We start from the raw sequence: 19,472 nt of genomic DNA on the forward strand, positions 1-19,472 counted from the left end.
TTATATATAGTACTTTTCGTACTAAAGGCTTTCAAAGCCATTTAACAATATATACTGAGATCATTAACCCACTTTTGAATTGCAGCTACTTCTTGGGTGGAACATGGAAGGCATTCTGCTCCTGTAACACCAGAAAAATTTCTGTGTGAGTGAAGAAGAACTTCTCCATTTGAAGCCATTCAAGGAAATTTAAGTTGGCAGAATGTAACTGCAAGACTAACCCACCAATATTTGTGAAAAGTGATGTCTGATTTTTAATTACTTCAGCTGATCAGAATCTTGGTTTTTGGTCTCTAGCTGAAAGGCAGCATTTCCAGCAATAAAATATGTCCCCTGGTGGCGGCAGTGGCTCAATACTGTCTAAGATGGACAGGTACCATCCACTTTCTGCAGCACTTGAGATTTCTGGGAGGTCTCCCGTTAGACAGTGAGCCAGCCCAATCTGGTTTAACTTGCGAGCTGTGACAGAATCACAGTCCAAGGTGCTATAGCTGTAAGAGAGCAGCAACTGAAGTGTTACCTTTACTTCTTGTAATCAGGGTTAGCCCACAATGAATGTCTAATACATGCTTATGTGATGGAGGTGGCGTGACAGGGTACCTTGCTCACAAGATTATGGTTTTTGTAACGAGGATTCGCCTGGGTCCCAATTAGCTTTTCTCACTGCAGTTGCCTATATTTTTCTTACATATATTTTTAAAAAGATACATTTCTGTGCAAGTTGGCTGTATGGGCTGATTTTCAGCATCTTTGCATGATGGGAAAAATCTCTCTTCTTCATTCCAGTATAACTGATAATTCTCAGGCTTGTTTCAGAAACTTCAGATTTGTCTACATGACAAGTGATTGCCTCGCAAAAGGAGGATGCCAATCTACAGTGCACCAGCTTGCCACGCAGTATCACCCCATGTAGACACTGCTATACTTGGGGGCTTTCAGTACTCTGTAGCAGTGTCCACATGGGATGTTACTGCGTGGCAAGCTGGTGTGCTGTAGATTTGCACCTGGGCTTGCTGAACAGTAACTTGCCATGTAGGCAAGCCCTACAATTATTAGATGCATCACTATTGTTTCCTGATAAGAGTCATTTTCATTTGACAGCACCATATGTCTTTCTAGTACTTAGTATTACTTATCCTGGTCCTTCAGTCCCTATTATGCTGCTATTAAAAACAAACAAACAAACAAAAAACCCCAAACCCAACTGTCCCTGTAGTCAAACACAAAAACAGATCACTAGCTAGCAGACTTCTTGTCTGCTCACAGCCTGCAATCTGGCAAACTTGCGACAACTGGTCAGATTTCGTGAGTTAATATCACAACCAGTATCAATCACACCCGGCAGCTAGTTACATTGGCAGGATGCTACCATATATTGTGGATCCCAGCCACATCAAATACCACAGAGGTCTCTCCTACACAGCTCACTCCATCCACATTAACAGTGAGAGGCATGCTTGGGCATGAAAGAATTTCAAAAGCAGAAGGTAAGAGAACATACCTGGCGATGCTGTGAGGGCCATCACCCCATAATAGGAAAAAGCACCAGCTTCAAACTTCATTCCCTCTTTCCCAGCCTCCACTTCCACTTTCCCCTGTTAAGGAAAACGAGAGAGCCATAATTAAAAGGGGCCTCAAGCATCCCAAAGGTCCAGAGACCTTAGAACAGACTTGCACCCTGAAAGCAGCAGCCTTGCCCGACGTGGAAATTTAGGGTTAATTCCTGCGTTCTGCTGAAGTCTGTAAAAATGCACAGAGAAGGGTAGAACTTACACCTCAAATCAGTCCCAAAACTTTCCAGCCTCATATCTGCTCCAGCTAACTTAACTCAGCAAGGTGGGTGGGCTCACCACTGCAAAGAAATATAGTAGCTTCTCAATGGTACTACTTTTTTCCACTTCCAAAGAATGTTTGTGCACCGCTAAGCCATTTACTACGAACTGAAGGGAAGGAGTGGTCTCCAAGTCTGAGAAAGCCCATACTACACATGGTTTCTGTGTCAAGACAGATCTACTCATTTCAGGTAACTGCCCAAATTCACATAAGGCCCTTCTGAATACAAATACAGGAAATCTCAACTGGGAATGGGAGTAAGCTCAACATATTTTGGGAGGCTGAAATTAAGGTTGTATGCTTTCCCCCACGGAAAAGAAATCCATAATTCCTGAAGGAGTCCTGAGTCCTCTTTCTCAAGGTTCTTTTCGGTTAGGTGGTTTCCAGCTGTTTTACAAATTCCACATCCCTTACTATTCGATACTGACATTTATACAGGATCTTATCAAAGGATCCCAAAACACCTTACAGACTATACACAAGTACACCACCACAGAAATGCAACCGCTTCTGGTGTGGAACACAGAAGTTATTTAACAGCACATAAACACTCTACATGAGAAAAAGAACAGAAGTATCTATTCTAGAAATGTATTTTTAATATTCAAAGTATAAAATTAGAAGCTTCAGGAACCACCTAGTGGGACCCTATTTTCAACTCCATTACCAGTGCAGTGGCATCACTAGTGGATTTTGGGAGAAGGGAAGAAGAAATCTGATTCCGTATCAAGCTGAAACTATATTTTGCGGGAGGAAGGAAGGGTAAACAGAATTTAATTAATTATTTGCAGTGTTCTCAGTGTCTGCTGGGCTGGAGAGAAGGAACAGACTGGGTCCTCCCACATATAATGGATAAATATGCCATTGAATAGATAGCCAGGTCAAACTGACACTAAAATTTAGGTTTTGTAAAAACAAGCTTACACTAAACCTAAGACCAATATACAAGTTTCCAAGTGTTTTTTTTCAGTTCAATTAAAAACCATTTTAAAATAATCAGCCTTACCCATCAGTATTTTCAATCCAAACTATGCAGCAGTGTGTTAGTGTAGTAAAGTGCAATCAAATTATCTAGTCTAATTGTCCAAGATGAGAGTAGTGCAAAAGAGAATCCAAAGAATAAATGTGTCAGAAGTACGTTTGATCTTTATAATTATTTCAAAAACATATTGTTCATGATTTGTTCAGGATATGATGTTCAGCCTCGTAGACTCAAGTAAGTAATTACTGGCAATTATTCATCACATAGTCATAGACTCCAACCCTGAAATTAGATGTATGTAGGTGGAATCCTCACTTGGGAGTCCCTTTGAAGTTAATGGTTGAAAAGTTTTGAGCTGGCAGTTAGCTGTAAAAATGGGCCCTCAATTCTGTGACCTGGTTATTTCATTAGTTACACACACCAAAAATGTCACCCTTGCCAAATCTGGGCCACACAACAAGCATGCAGCATGCTGAGCAGCTTGATAGCTGAGAATCAGGCAGCAAAATTCTACATGCATGATACTAGAAGTGTCCTGCCACACTTTACAGGGCTGTGTTTGCATTTTTCCCAAGGTTGTTAAATGACACAACATGGATTTTGAAGAAAAAAAAAAAGTTGCAAATTGCCACATAATGTATTGGTGTGGAAGAGATGAGCCTAACTAGTGGAAATAAATTTGACTATTGGAGATTAGATTAAATTAATTTACAGAACTGTACATTTGTTTTCTTGTATTTTTCCTATGTGAAGAGTATTAATATACCTTCGGACATCCAGATCAGAGACTGACTATATTGCAAACCAAAGGCATGTACCTACTATATCCTGATACTTGTTCTGGTAGAACCAAACCTTAGTACCACTTTTACAGCATGTGTCTTTTTATACGCTCACTTTCAGATGTGACATAGGCATGTAGAAAAGTTTCTTCTAAAAACAGCATGTTAGTTTTTACTAATCATATGCTTGCTTATTACAAGATGGTTTGTTTGTCTTAATGTGTGCTCATTATGCTCATGCAATACTGCATCCTACAGCACTTGATCCATTATCTTGCCTCCAGTGTATTTCAAGCTGCAGTGATCCACTGCAGAAGTGTGGGAGTTTACAGAGCTGCCAATTCCTCATGGAAGGCAATCCATATTAACAAAGCTCAACTGGATACACACCACCACCTTTTGGTTCTCCTTTCGTTCTTTATTACTAAGATCATGGAAAAATAAAGACCTCTTTATGTTTAATGCCACATAAGAGAGTCTACAACCCTGGTTTACAGCATAAATTATATTACTATAATATTGTTTTGAAAGCTATTTTGTAAACACAACACATTTGAGTTTCAATCTCAGTGTGGACAAATATTCCTATGCTCCTGCTGCTTATCTCCTGAGGAGTAAAGCTCAGGAGATGAACGTTGAAGAAATTAATGAGAAAATATACTTCCTAATCTCAAAGACAAAGAAGTATTTCCTCATCACCTTTGCCTGTAATCTCATTAGATCACACAAGTTAAGCAGGGTCAGGCCAGGGTTACTGCTTGGATGGTGGACCTCCAGGAAAACCCACAGTGCTGGAGAAAGCGATGTTGGCAATTCAGTAGGTGGCGCTCTTCCCTAAATTAATACTAAACGATTGTTCCATGATACTGGAGGTACAGACTTTCAAACATAAAAAATGAGTTTTCGATCAGCTATCAAACAAACCATGGCACTTTTTGCAAGAAAAAAAAATGCATTAGCTAGACTGTCCTGGCCAAATATCAATTCCAGTCATTAAATTTTGCCTACCAATGTTTTCTCAACTGTTTCAACTGGACACAAAATCCTTCTTCGCTGCCTGCCCAAATAATACTGGCTGTGTTTCTGTTGCAATTTTCAACAGATGATCCTTTCTGAGAAGTAGAGGCCTATTATCCACACTGTACAGAAGGTGAAAATTGAGGCTGTGAGCAGTTGAACGAGTTGCTCAAGGTTAGCAATTTAGCAAGGGAGTCAGGAAGAGAGCCCTGGTGTCCTGGCTCCAAACCTTAAGAAGAAGATTAATATAACTATTTAAGTTTAGATATGGAAGGGAAGGAGTAAGGAGACAGATATCATGATACACGTATATCTAGTCACGTGCCTGACCTGTAAAATGAGAATGAAGTAGTCGACAGGCTTGTTTCTCTGGTAGAGGTAGTATTCTGGGGCTTTCTTGTTCTTCTCATCATATTTCAGCTCCTGGATGACATTAGGATGTTTTAGGAGCCTTAAGAGGATCTTCTCTGACATCTGGGATGGGCCAAATGCTTCTACTTCTATAAACACAAGACACAACTTGGCATTACACTTCATGTGCATGGGAATGAATTGGCATTAGTTGTTAAGAAACATGGAAGCAGAGACATATGTTACAGAATTGGAGTTTTCCTGTCTTTTGAGCCTCTTAGGGTACATCTATACAGGGATAAAAGACCCACAGCACGATTGCAGCTGACCCAGGTCAGCTGACTTGGGCGTAGGCTTCGGAGATAAAAATTGCTGCGTAGGTGGGCCACCGTTAGCTTGAGCCCAAACATTTAGACAGCAATTTTTCAGCCTGGAGCCAGAGCCCAAGTCAGCTGATCTGGGCCAGCCACAGGCTTTTTACATACCCCGTGGCAGATTTTCATGGAGAAACAAGAATACTCCAGTTCTCAGATATTACAAATGTATTTGCCCTCCTTGAGTTAATAACATACGTTTCAGATGACTGAGAATGATCTTCCCAACATGAAGGGAAAAGGAATTTGCCCATCTGAGAGCTCAGAAAGCCATAGTTGTTTGGGCTTGCTCATGGACTGTGAAGGGAATGGGTTTACAGTTGGGGTCCCGAGGACCTTTCAGTTTCATTTTGAAATGATGTTATAGTGGATTCATTATTTATTGCATTTGTTTCTAAAGGTCTCCGATTGTTCATAGACCTAGAAAATTGCTATAGATAGGCCCACTGTGTAAAGCCAAAGAAGAAATAAAGGAAAGGTGCCACAGCCCACATGGGGACAGCGGCTCAAAGTGAGAGGCAGAGTGCAGGCAAATTCACACCAGTGGGATTAATGCATAGCACACAGAACACACCTTATAACCTCTTGCTCTTACTGTTCAACCTTCCCAAGAAGAACTATTTGAAGTGAAAAAAACCCAGCTTTTTATGAAGCGGATTTAGGCAAGGGACACTTTAAAGTAGACATGCAAATTGCCAATACTTGCTACTGCTGGTTTCAGGACAGGACTTTGGAGACAGAGGACTGTCTGCAGATCCTGGTCTGCATTTGGGACAGTCCAACCAAACTGTAATGTCTGACTTACTTAGCAATGCTCCCACAGCCAGACTTGGGATTTAAATTATAAAATCATTTTACATTTCCTAGACAAGCACAGAAATAGCACCTGCAAATTAAGTCAATAAAAATCTGACAAGACAGTGTTTGGGAACTTCCATTGAACTTCATGCACATAAATGAACCAAGTGTTATTTGTTATTAAAGCTGCGTTTTCCTGTAGAACTGTTTCCTTTCACTTGAAGTAGCAATGATGAAAGGTGCTGACTGAAAGGCCTGTACATGGAAAGCCATTGCCTACACACCAAAGAGGTACAGCATGACCAATAGCAGGTCAAGCTTCACACACATTGCTGCTAATGGGTCTTATCTCTGATGCAGAGAGACCAACTCTATGATGAAGAGAAAATCCAGTTGCTGTAGCCTACGCAATCCATGGGCTGTGTGCAAAGACTGCCCAGAGGGGGACCAACCATCATGGTGATTTGAGAATGCAGGCATCTGCCCACTGAAAACTGGACTGAAGCCACCAACTCATGCCCCACAGGCCAACAAGAAATCCATTTTAAAAATACAATCTCATAACCTGTTCAATTTGCATTTAATTTGCAAAGAGAAGTTTTCATTTGGAGTCAAAGTGCCATGGAACGATCAGGTTACACTTTCCCCCTGAAGTCCAGGATCTCTTCGCAGATGAGCCACCAAAGGGGAATTTCAGTCAGCACTCCAGTAAACTGGCCAGTTGGCACAACATCCTTATTAGTTTGTTCCCTGAACTCTCCCTAATGGTGTGTACTTGCTAGTCGTTAACCTGACTGCCTCTATACATGCAGTGTGGCACTTGTAGTCAACCTTACCTTTCAGACCAATTTAAAGTTACTGGTCCACCCCTGGTAAATGTCTCAGAGGGTTCATGCCGACACTGAACACAGGAGAGGAGAGAATTTAAAAAGAAAACACAAAATACAAAAAAGTGGCATTATTTGTCACCCCGTTGTCCAGCCTCCCTCCCTGCCAGCACTGCCCACCGGCCTCGCCAGCCTCCACTGACAATCTAGCTCTCAGGCACTTGTGTGACTGCAAGCTGCAATAAGCTGTACTTGCCTGTTGCCAGGAAACGGTGCATTGCCAGGAGCAGCTGTGGTGATATTTTAACCTTCATCTCACTGTCTGTCTGTTTGAAGGCAGAGAAGTCCTGCTTCCTGTCCCGATGGGCTACTTTCTTCTTTGTCTTGTTATCAGCTGGGGAAGGGAGGGTGGGAAAAGGAAGGAAGCAAAGTCTGTTAGAACAGGGTCCAATATGAACTGCACTGAATGTAGTCATCTGATGCCTTGTCTACACTACAGGGAAAAGTCGATCTAAGCTATGCAATTTGAGTTATGCAAACAGTTTAACTCAAGTATACGTAGCTTAGATTGGTGTCGAAGGGGAGCACGAGGTTCTCCGGCAAGATGCCAGTGTTGATCTGGAGGAGAACTTCCTGGTGACAGAGAGGAAAGGCAGCCACGATCCCTTCAACCTGCATAGCGAATAACATAGCTGGAGTCGATATACCTTAGGTCGAGTTACTGCAGGGTCTACATCATGGGAGGTTGATGGGAGAAACTCTCCCGTCGACTTACCTTACTCTGCTCATCAGGGGCAGAGTACAGGAGTCGACTGGAGAGCGATCTGCTGTCAATTTAGTGGGTCTTCACTAGACCCGCTAAATCAACCACCAGTAGATCGACCTCAGAGCCTCAATCCCAGCCGTAGTGTAAACCTGCTATCAGTTCCTTCTTCCTCAGTGGCTCCTTTTTCCATTCTACATTCCTCCCACGAGTCCACCTCTTGTTCCCTGAGCATTTCAATCAGATGTTTCCTTCTCAACACTGCACAGGCTCCTCCATGCCAGCAGGCCTCACTGAGAGCATGGCAGAGACAGACTCCCTGCTCAGGGGGAGGGGAGGAAGTATGACTTGCACAAGGTCAGCCATCAGGTGAGAGCCAGGAATAGAACCCAGGTCTCCTAAGTCCCAGTCCAGAGCTCTATCCACTAGGCCACACTGACATCTTATAAAATACACTTAAGGTAAGAATATTATGTCTTTAAGGATTGTCATACAGGAACTTCCTGACACCTGAATACTGGTAAAACTGACAGTGGTTCAGAGAATTATACACTATTAGGAAGCTGGAGAGATGGACTTAGGAAAGATTCACCTAATATTTACAGAAGGGGAAAGGAACAATGAAACAAAGGATATCTGAATAGCCTAGGGGTATTTCAAATGATTATTTGTATTGCAGTCATGTTTATAGGCCCCAATGTGCTAAGCCCTACACAAATACACAGTAAGAGACAGTGCCTGCCCCCAACCAACGTAAAGAACATTTAAGACAGATAAAGGATGGGAGAAAAAGAAGTACTGTATTTGTAACCCAGTTCTACAGGTTGGAAGTGGGCAGAGGGAAAGATTAGGTAACTGGCCCACAGTGAGATAGGAAGTCTGATGGAGCTGGGCAGGGACCCCAGATTTCCGAGGTCTCAGTCTAGGGCTCTAACCATGACACCTTCCCTTCTTCTCAAAATATATTAACATTAAGGAGGGAAAGGAATTGTATTAAGTGGTGCAAGGAGAAATAATTAGGGGCTGAGTAATCACAGTGCTCTTAAGGAAAGTAAGTCCCTCATCACTACTGTCTCCCTACCAATTCACTGCCAGTGACTACCTCTAAAGAGAAATCATCCAACTTTCCACTACCAAAGAATGGGAGTGGTACTGAGAGCTCTCAAGGGTGACATGGATATTAATCAAGGAGAAGCATAGAGATATTGAGAGGCGCAGTAAGGACACAGAATAGGATTGTTTTGAGGTGGGGAAATGATAACTGAACAAAACTGAAGTTTTGCTCACATAACCTGTTGGGATTGAAGGATTCCACAAAAAAACTGTCCTGTTTCAGCTAGAGAGTCATGCATAGAGGGGGCCATATTGCAGAAATGACAATGACGACAGCCAGCTTGTGGACTTGTGTGGAAAACTGACCTTCTAGATCTTAAGTAAAACAAATTAGCTGGACCAAGAACAGAGGTTGGAAGAATTCTCTTTGATGTTTAAAGAACAAGCACAAAATACTTCTACTCACTGTACAAATCAGTTTCATCTAGAATCTCAGACTTGATTATTTCTTCAATCACATCTTCTAATGTGACAATCCCCAGGACTTCATAAAAAGGGTCTCCTTCCCCTTCATTGTTGACTCGCTGTACTATTGCCAGATGAGATTTGCCTGCAGGGAGAAAGATTAACAATTATGACTTTAGACTCAGAGATTAGAAATGGAATTATGAGCAAAGGATAAAAATAGAGACTCATAAGAAACTGTGCTTCACACATTCTAGAACAGAGCTGAGCAACCACAGTCCAGTAGATGCTTAAAGGGATACTATCAGCTTAAAGAAAAAATAAATCAGATTTCCATATGAAAATGCCGTTCCTGTTGCTATCACAAATTGCCTCTAAGATTACCAGAGCTGAACAGTTAGACATATTGAACATTCCTCCCAGTCTGTTTACCCTGGGCATATGTCAGCACTTGGTGTCAAGTCCATTTCATTGTTTTGTTGATAGTCAGCTTTACTTCCTGTCTTGTACACCAGCACCAGGACATCACACCCCTGTACTGCTCTGTAACATTAGCAACAAAGTTGAAATTGAAGTAGCAGCAGGCAGGGGTGTGCACAGGGCAGATGTGGGGGAGGAGAGGTAGGTCCGATTGTGTTTGGTGGTGGTGGTCTGTCTCTGCCTTCTCTGCCCACCACCAAACAAGAGATTGGCAGGCAAGCAGACGAGCCCATAACATCATAATTTTTTTTTAAAATGTAAGGCATACTATTTAAAAGGAGTTCTTTCAGAAAACAGAGTATTTTGAAATTAGTCCATAAAAAAAAAATATTCAGGTTGCCGTCAAAGTATGGTTAATTAAAATGAAGAAGATAAAGCTGAAATGTGACATGCTAAAGGCAATGAAGCTCTCTCTGATGTCATTTCTGTCCTTATTTCAGAGTGTACTAACAACTCTTAAAATCTTCTCTGCCACCTACTGTACCGTTTTGTTTCATAGTCCATGGCATTATCATGTTCTAAGAATGAAAGAAGCATATTTGGTCGCCAATTTCAATAGCCATCACTGAAACTCGCTTAATTGCAAAACTATGTAGAAAAGTACCTCAAACTCTAGGATCAAAGAGTTTGACAAGACACAACCAACCAACCAACCAGACCAGACCAGAGCTACATGCTGAAGCACAGGTATAGTAGTCTATACTTAGTCTATTGTGAACAGGGCATTATTATTTTGCATCCCCTTTGTTGGTCTCCAGCCTGGCATCTAAGCCACCCACTCTGCGATCCATAACCAAAATAGTCCAACTTTTGTTTCCTTTGCTCAGACCCCTTTATAGGCAATAATGTCTGGATGCATGAAGATTTGGATTATTAGACTAACAGGCATTCAAACTATTCCAACCCAGGCTTGCTCATGCTCAAAGAATGAAAATATCTTGAACAAATTAGACCAGGGAGGAAAACTTATCAACGACTGATATAAACATTGCATCAGGTCAAGTCAATTCACTTCGGTAAGATTTTCACATCTGCTTTCCCAGGGACCCAACATAACCAGTTAAAAACAAATTCTTGGTGAATGCTGTCTGTCGAAAGTTAAATTCTTTTGCTATTCCCAGCTTGTAATCATTTAAAAGGAATTTTCCAAAGCAAGGTCTAATATTAGACTCAAAATGAAGTTTCCATTCCACTTAGGCGATATTCTCACCAAACTAACTACTGCATAATCTGATTGTCTTGGAGCTACTCGTTTAGATGCAGATGGACATACTTTAAATACCAGCTCCACAGCACCAGTGAGTCTTATCTTGAAAGGACCTTATTCAAGAGTGAGTTATTAGAACGATGATTTGCAATTTAAAAGATCAACATCAACATTAGTGAGCTGAAAGTCTCACTGATCTCTCTTTACTAGCATTTTTTCCTTTGTAGTCCCTTGTGAGATTTCCAGATCTCTCAACCTCTCTCAGTTTCTCAGGAGACACCATTTAAAACTAGTGGGCTTTGTTCCCTGACTGAGATAACATTAGCTGGATACTGTGCTGCCCATGCAATACTTCTCTTGATGTTAGCATGAAGATCTGGAGGTAACATCAAGGCAAGCTCCAGAAGTCAAGACATTTATTTTCAGACTAGAAGGCACCACTCTTTTCAATGAGCTGTTGATATCTATCACATTCCAGGATGGAGAGAAAGGAGGATGCAGTAATTTAGATGTTAATACAACAGAATAATAGTTCTAGAACTTAATAAATAAAAGAAAGTATGCTCAGCTCTATGCAAGACAGAGGATAACTAGGTCCCTTTCCCAAACAATTCACAATCTATTGAATTAGCTCTAGACTTTATAAACACAGCCTTTTACTCCATATCTGTTGTCCTTTTCAGAATAAGGAAGAACTAACTGGTTTATCTAATTTTACATTTCAAATAGAAAATAAGAATCATTTACTAAGTGTAGGGTCATGGAGTTAGAGACACATGACCAAACCATTTGCCATCACTTAACAATTCGAAGTATAGAACATTCTCTATGACAGAATTCACCTCATCTTTGTATCTGTGGCATCCTTGTTATTTTGGTGGCAGATGCTTAATGTAGGAAGGTGAGCTATTCCACCAACCATCCTTATTTAGGCAACTTTCTTTAAGGTGAACTATGAAGGATTTTTTTGAAGATGGGGTTGTGCCTTTTTTCACTTCTTTATGATGCAAAAAGAAGGTCAGAGGGGTTTTTGTTGTTTTCCACATTTATTTTTTGGCTTGTTACCTCAGAAATATTAAGTATGTCAATCAAGACTGCTCTTCTCTGGCTTTGCTGGAGGACTTTTTGGCAGGTCATGTTACTGAGAGAGTCAATCCTTTTGTTGAAGGGATGGGTTGTGGAGAGTAAATCTCTAGCAAATACACACTTTGACTAACATTCTGGATAGTCATTGAAGTAAAATAGATGTTAATAAAAATATACACCCTTCTCCCCACATTTTTTGATAATTTTATTTTAAAAACAGTTTGACTAGAAGTCCCATCCTGACTCATCTGGCCGACTTGCACTCTCGACTCCTGTGGTATCCTCATTTCACTGGCTTGCCTAGTCATCAGTCTTTCAGCCTAGACAGCAATTAGCAGGAATAAAAGGCTAAGAGGAAAACCGTACACCTTTCAGGACTTCTTTATACATGATAAAGATGGATTATAAAGCACAGAATCAGGTTTTTCTTCCCTTGCAAGCCACCTTTAATAGACCCTCCAGATTTATTAAGCAGAACCAGGCTCCACCTTTATTAAAAGATTACCTATATTAAGCAACCAATTTTTGGTAAAATTCTTTAGTGATAATTTAAAAACAGGTTTCGCTGCATCTTGTGACGCTAAAAATAAAATATATACACCCAACAAACAGCTGAGTAGTGATGTGAATCACAGACACACCTAACCAAACAGACAATCTATAATGATTCATTAGCATTTTAGGTACAAAATGAAATTTAAAAAGAAATATATAGCAAATATATATGGTATTCTCTTACCTCACTTAGACACTTCAAATGTGCCTTTTGCTATGCTACATAGCAGCCATGCATCTACTACTTCAATCTCTTTTTACCTGCCCATTTTAAGTGGCAGTCCAGTGAGGTGCTGATTCTGTCAATGCTGCTGAACTCCATAAAGGCACAGACTGCTTGAGAGAGGTGTGATCTAAGCAGACTACAGGGAGACAGGAACTCCTGAATTCTAACCTCATCTTTACAGACTCTCTCTGTAGTATCAGACAAGTAGTTTTACATCTCTGCCTCAGTTTCTCCACTATTAAATGGTGGTAACAATAACAACTCACAATCTTGCTCCAAGAGCTAATGTTTGGAGTGAACTTTGAAGTTGAAATGTGTTAACTGATAATTAAGACAAGAAGGAACAGGCTTAATCTGCACCAAGGGACATTTAGGTTAGATATTGGGAAACGCTTTCTAACTATACACGTAGTTAACTTTTGGAATAGGCTTCCAAGGGAGGCTGTGGAATCCCCAGCATTGGAGGTTTTTAAGAACAAGATGGACACACACTGGTCACAGATGGTCTAGGTTTCTTTGGTCCTGCCTCAGTGTTGTTGGACTGAACTTGATGACTTCACAAAGTTCCTTCCAGCCCTACATTTCTATGATTCTAATTATTCAAATTATCTCTAGGGGTGACAATAGCTTCTGAGAAAGTTTTGTTAAGAACAAATCCAATCTAATCCTATTGTTCAAGAATTTGCAATATTTTGCTTTCTAAGTAGCATACCAGCAAGGTCAGGACTTTGCTCTCTGTCACAATTTTTGCCTTCAGTATAATAAAAACTATTTTAAAATCCCAAAGGCCCCTAACTGAAATCTCAGTATGTCAGTGCATGTTTTAGACACAATCTTTGTTCAATGGAATTAGATGGGAGTGGATTCCTTGACGTCTTCAAAGGGAAGTATTCCAAAAAGAACAGAAGGGAGATCAGTGTTAGAAATTATATTTGAAATTCAGAACATACCTGGCAATTCCATTTCTGATCTGGGATCTTCATATTTTACATTTGGGAATATAAATGTGTGTTAGGTTTTCAGTTCACAAAGATGATATGTGAACAGAACACTGATCTGGATTGACATACTACACTCCTGTATGTGACCAAATGCAATAGCAGAATGCCACTATTAGCCTCAGCAGCACCAGAATGTTCAACAGTACTATACGGCAGCTGCTATTGATGCCACCACTGCAAACAAAACAACTTTAAAACAAACACATGTCAGGAAATAATTGAGCCACAAGGGAGAACACCCCCACTTCATTCTGGGGGCTTTTAACTGGGAAGGGATGGACTGAGTACGAGCTGTCAAAGGATAAACTTGTGTTATGGGTGAAGAACTGGAAACTCCTGTATCTCTGGAAGTGCAGGGTTTGCTAACTTTGCACCTAGAAAGTAGAGTGCAACATGTAAGTTCCACCGAGCAGATGATCTGGTTTGGCCATTTTATTAAAGCCTTTGAATTCAGTTTTATTAAAAACTAAAGGACAACGTAAGAATTGCCATACTGAGTAAGAACACCACTCCAACTAATCTAGACTAGCCAAGACAGTAGCCAACCACCAGGTATTTCAAATGAAAGCAACCCATCAATAGACAATTATATAATAGCATGACTATATGCAGGAAGCTTTTTCCTAATCCTATGCCACAAGTGCTTGATAATTGTCTTAAAGCTTTACGGTTTGGTCTCTTTTACATCAGATAAGATGTATAAATGAATCGGGAAGATCTTCTAAAGCAGAAATGACAGTCTCCAAACTCTCTGACTTTCAGCAGGAGTTTGGTGGCTAACTAATATTTGTGCCTTTGGAAATCTTTCCTGGCATCTTTATGATATGATTATTTAATCCTTGCTTGAATTCTAAACTCTCATTAATATCTTGCGGCAGTGAGTTTCACAGGTTAATTGTGAACTGGATAAAAATAATTAATCAGTTTGAAGTGTGTTGTATAATTTCAAATGAGTTAAATTGTAGATTCACAGATTCTACATCCAGATGGGACCATTGGGACCATCTACTCACAGGCCATAGCATTTTCCCAAATAATTCCTGTATATCTTTACCCAGGTATTCAATTACATCCAAGAAAGAATTATTTAAATTGCTTTCCCTACATTACTTTTCGGCTACATGGTGGATGAGCATTAAGGCTCTCCTGCTTTCTGAAATCTACATCCTTGTTGTCTGCTTTTGCATTTCACCCACTTTGAACGGGGAGACAGAACTATCTGTTGCACTTTCTAATTATTCTTTGTTTCACTATCTGGTTTGCATGCTCTAGCAAAACTCTATTTGGATTCAAAATGCGACTCGAGAATGTTAAAAGGTTTTTTATTTATCTAAACAAATTCAAAGGTTCAATAGATGCTTCCTTTTCCCTCACTCCAATCCTACTCTCCAAAATCAGAACAAAAAACACTTTATAAAATCTAAATTTGGGGATGAAAACTAGTTGCCAGTGACCCTTTAACATCCACAGTAAAATCACCCAGCATATATAAAGAAATGACTGAGAATCAGATTGCTAGCACAAGGCAGATAATGATTCTTAGTATTTTATTACATACAGCATTACAGCTTCAAAATCCTGTACAAATACTGACTAGACAAACGCGTCAGCTCTTTCCTCATATTCAAAATACCATATTACAAAAACTTCCTACTATTAACCCCTCCACCCTATACAATCGGATCTTTCCGATCTAGTGGGTTAACACCAAGGCAGGGAAAAATGAAGCTGAGTTTCAGGAATAAAATTCCCAACACTGAGTTGGATTAGTAGCGGAATTGTTTCCCAAGGGAAGTAGTGAAAGTTCAGTTGCTTGGGACTTTTAGAACTAGACTGGACAAAGCCATAGATTAAAAAGTATCCTGTATCTATCAAAAAATCCTGCTCTAGGCAGATGGAATAGAATGGATGATCTAATAGGTATTTTCCATCTTTAACTTCTAATATTCTTTCATTCAGTGCACACACACACTCCAACTCAACTGCTGTAGTCTACAGTTCAATTTGCTTTTGTATGAAGCTGGTATCCCTGGTGAGGAGGCATTCTGCCAGCCGCCCTTGAAGTAAAAACATTGTTAGAGGCAGCTGCCACCTGCTGCAGTTTAAAAGGTAATTTAGCAAGCATGTCTCAGACAAAATAAGGTGCCATGGTCTCACCCATAAAGTAATGTGCAAGTCAACAAAATCTACAGGGGAAGGACAACGGTAATTCAGAAACCGAGCCCTGCTGTCAGAAATGGAGTCTTAAGGAAGGATCCAGAGAAAAGAGAGAACGCTTGGGAGCCTCAAGATCAGAAGACTCTACCCACATAGGGGACATTGTCTGTGAAGGTCCAAAGCCAAGATTAATCAGGGAACACTAAGGACATCCCTGCATGAAAAATGATCCTCTGTTTGGCCCATGTGTGCTACTGTTGGCCACTGGTCAGTCAGGCCACCTTTAACTTATCATGGAGCTTGGGGTGACTGTGATTCTAAGACTGATTAGTAGCCCCGGTTTCATGGTGATTTAAAGCTTGCTCAGCTGAATGGGTTACAGTCGCCACTGGCCAGCACAGATGACCTCTATCCGGTAAACTGGTACAGCTGCCTCTCAAAGTTGAGACCCAGTATCTTACAGAATGTATCCACTGGGTCATGCTGTAAGACATGATGAGACTGGAAATAACACAGAACAAGGCTCAAAGTGCAAGTTACCTGAAAAGCAAAATATTCCTACACAAACTGTGCGGAGCCAACTTGGCAAGATTGCTGAAAGAGAGGGACACTTTTCTATGGGGGCACAGAATGTTATCAGAGCACGGACTGGCTCAACACAGGGACAGGTTAGGAATTTAAAACACCAGGGAAATACTTCAGAAGAATTAAGCAAACTAAAACAGAGAGAAGGGGTGGCAATTTTAATAAGGGAAAATATTGAGTCTGGAGAGAGACCTATCAGTATTTTGGCTAGCTCAAAAGAAAAAAATTCAGATAAAATTTAAGGACAAACAAACATACACCATTAAGGTCATTCTTGATCATAGTTCATCCAGGACAATTTAAGAGACACCGAAGTATTATTTAGACCGTTCTGATTCCCCCCCATGTCCCAATTTCCCATGGTAAAGTGGATCTTTTTGAAAGACTCCTAAAACAGACTTCGTTTCCATACAGATTTGCCCCTTTACTAGTCAGTAAATAAAAATTTATTTGTCCCTTGATGTCTAATGAAGCTCTAAAAACACCATGATAATTTAGTCTTTCCTTGTTTATGCAAAACAGTCCTCACTGAGGGTCGAGTAGCAGCCATTAACTAGCAGAGATGTAGCCAGCAGGGGGAGCACAAAACATTAGGTTTTGCTAAGCTAAAACAAAGGTGCTGTAAGTATTCTTTGGATAAAAGATTTCATTCTCAAGATCCTCTGGGAAGCATCCACTGACTCCTTTGAGCACTGGCTGTTCTCCAGGGTTCCCCTTTCAGTGTCCCCCTCTATCACTGTTTTGCCCCTGCGGCCTGCTCCTCCATCGCCCATTTTTGGTACCCTGTAATTGTTGATTTCTGGAATCTGTGGCAGCTCCCTCACCTCAGGCCTTTCATTGCTTTTGGGCTCCTCCCGCTGAGCCCAGTTATCACAGAGTTTTGATGAAGGTACCATGCTAAGCTCAATTTGAAAAAATAAAAACAAAGGGATCAGGAGATGTTTCTGAGAAACAAAAAGCAAAGCCTGTAATGCTGAAGAATTCTAATTGCCTACATACTGAGGTAGCTCATATGTCAAGCTGAAGAAAGCAAGCATTCTGCTGCTATTTAAAAGCCAACATAACAGCATAACCTACATTTAATCCTACTTGGCCCATTTCCTAGGGTAAGTACAATTTAATTTGGGGCGCTTCTAGATCCCAGCATCCACAATACCACTGGATTTTAAATCCCTATAAAGGTAAAGTACTAGAAGCAGCAACAGAAACATGTTTAGACTTTAGGAAGAGGTTAACTGAGGACATCGTGCTTATATAAGGATGTAAATAGTGCTGAAAGCAACGTATCAACTCAAAAGAAAGGCCAACCAGCCTCTCTGCAGAATGGGTGGTGGAGGGAAGTGGAGGTTGGGTATATTTCCTTTTTATTATCTTTTCTTGCACTTTACTTTTTGTCCATTAAGCACATTCATTTTTTAAAATGACTTTTAACATAAAGTGCCTTTGCGTTCCTAAGATCTTAGATTATTAACACTCAGTTTTAATGATCTAATCAACTTTTCACCATTTACATTGTTCACATTTTGCAATTGGGCTGACAATGAAAACAGATCCCATCAGCTACACCTTCAGATATTCCTGCTCTATCATAAGGCTGCATCATTTCAGTTGCAGACTCTGCAAGGGAATGTTTAATTCTTAAAAAAAACCTACTCACTGAATTTTTTAAAGTGACAAATACATCCTTATCTTAAATATTTTTTTCCTGTTTTTATCTTGTTTTAGTAGCTGGGAGATGTCCCAGCCTTCATATTTTTAGGTTGCGGAAGAGAAGGTTTGGCTGTGCACATGTACGTGAGAGAGCATCCAGAAAGTCCATACCGGGAAAGGGCCAGAAAAAAAGTTCTCCATATTTTAACAGCTCTAAACTTTGTCTCAAAGATATGCACTGAAGTGTGTTCTGTCCTGTATTTAAAAGTCACAAGGAGCTGTCAAGAGTTTGTTTATTGAAAGTCTTCTGTTAAAGTCTGTTATAAAATCAGTTTCTTTTGGGCAGAAGTTAGCCACCACATAATAATTGGATTCTAAAATCGGTTGTGATTCAGACATTAGATAATAATTTGGTTTCAGTATTAAGATATTTAACCAGCTTTAAAGTCACAGATTTGATTGACTTTGTACAATTCTTTCATCAGGAATTATAACCCAACAGCCACCTTCTTAGAATCATCTTTACTAATTATAAGGATTGATTATTTTTAATATTAATTTGATGATTTAATGCATTTGATGATTGAATTCCAATCCCATGTTGAGACTAACTTATTGGTTTGACCTTGATTTGTGTTTAGTTTAGTATAAATAACAGCTTAGCTTTGATTATATGTTTTCTTGATTTTATTTTCTTGATTTTTAAATGTTAAAATAAAGTTTCTTAGAAGATACTGGGTCGTGCTTCCTTCAATGAGCAACATGGGTCCAGAACCTTTGAGGACCGTGGTGGAGGCTACCCAGTTAATATAAAAGCCTGATCGGCTCCTCTAATTAGTCTTTGACTCTCAAAAGGTCCTGATCCTGGTGCCATTCACTGACATGAACAGCAACGCTTACTCACATCAGTGGGAACAGGACCAGACCTGTAAGCCTAAGCTCACAGAAAATCATTGGGACACTTTTGCTGAGTTTGTGAAGCTGTACCCCTGCACATGGCACAGCATTGGTCCTCAGGGGATTCTAGCCCACAGCAAGGACTAGGTGTATTACCCAGAAGATGACTGTCCTTGGTTGGCTTCTACTATATGAATCTACTCAGCTTAGTCTCCTTGATGTGGGCATTAGAGCAGATTGCTTGCAAAGGTACGTCTGTATGTGACTGGACAGTATCATGGCGTAACCTCGGCTAGAAGCTGGGTGTTGGTATATAGGCAACCAGCAAAACGTTCAACTCTCAGGGATACTAAAAGCAGAAAGAGACCCATAAATAAATAGAT

At 40.3% G+C, this 19,472-nt stretch overlaps 1 protein-coding gene across 1 annotated transcript in view; it reads right to left on the reverse strand.

Annotated features, from left to right (window-relative positions):
* The window catches only part of CNNM2 (cyclin and CBS domain divalent metal cation transport mediator 2), a 198,271-nt gene that overhangs the window by 12,828 nt on the left and 165,971 nt on the right, over positions 1–19,472 (reverse strand). The window contains exons 2-5 of the mRNA XM_075072943.1: positions 9,247–9,390; positions 7,221–7,358; positions 4,945–5,114; positions 1,502–1,595 (exon numbers count right to left, since the gene is read on the reverse strand). Coding sequence (XP_074929044.1) covers positions 1,502–1,595; positions 4,945–5,114; positions 7,221–7,358; positions 9,247–9,390 — 546 coding nt within the window. The remainder of the gene's footprint in view (positions 1–1,501; positions 1,596–4,944; positions 5,115–7,220; positions 7,359–9,246; positions 9,391–19,472) is intronic.

Source organism: Chelonoidis abingdonii, chromosome 16, assembly GCF_003597395.2.
Source record: "Chelonoidis abingdonii isolate Lonesome George chromosome 16, CheloAbing_2.0, whole genome shotgun sequence".
Classification (NCBI taxonomy): domain Eukaryota; kingdom Metazoa; phylum Chordata; order Testudines; family Testudinidae; genus Chelonoidis; species Chelonoidis abingdonii.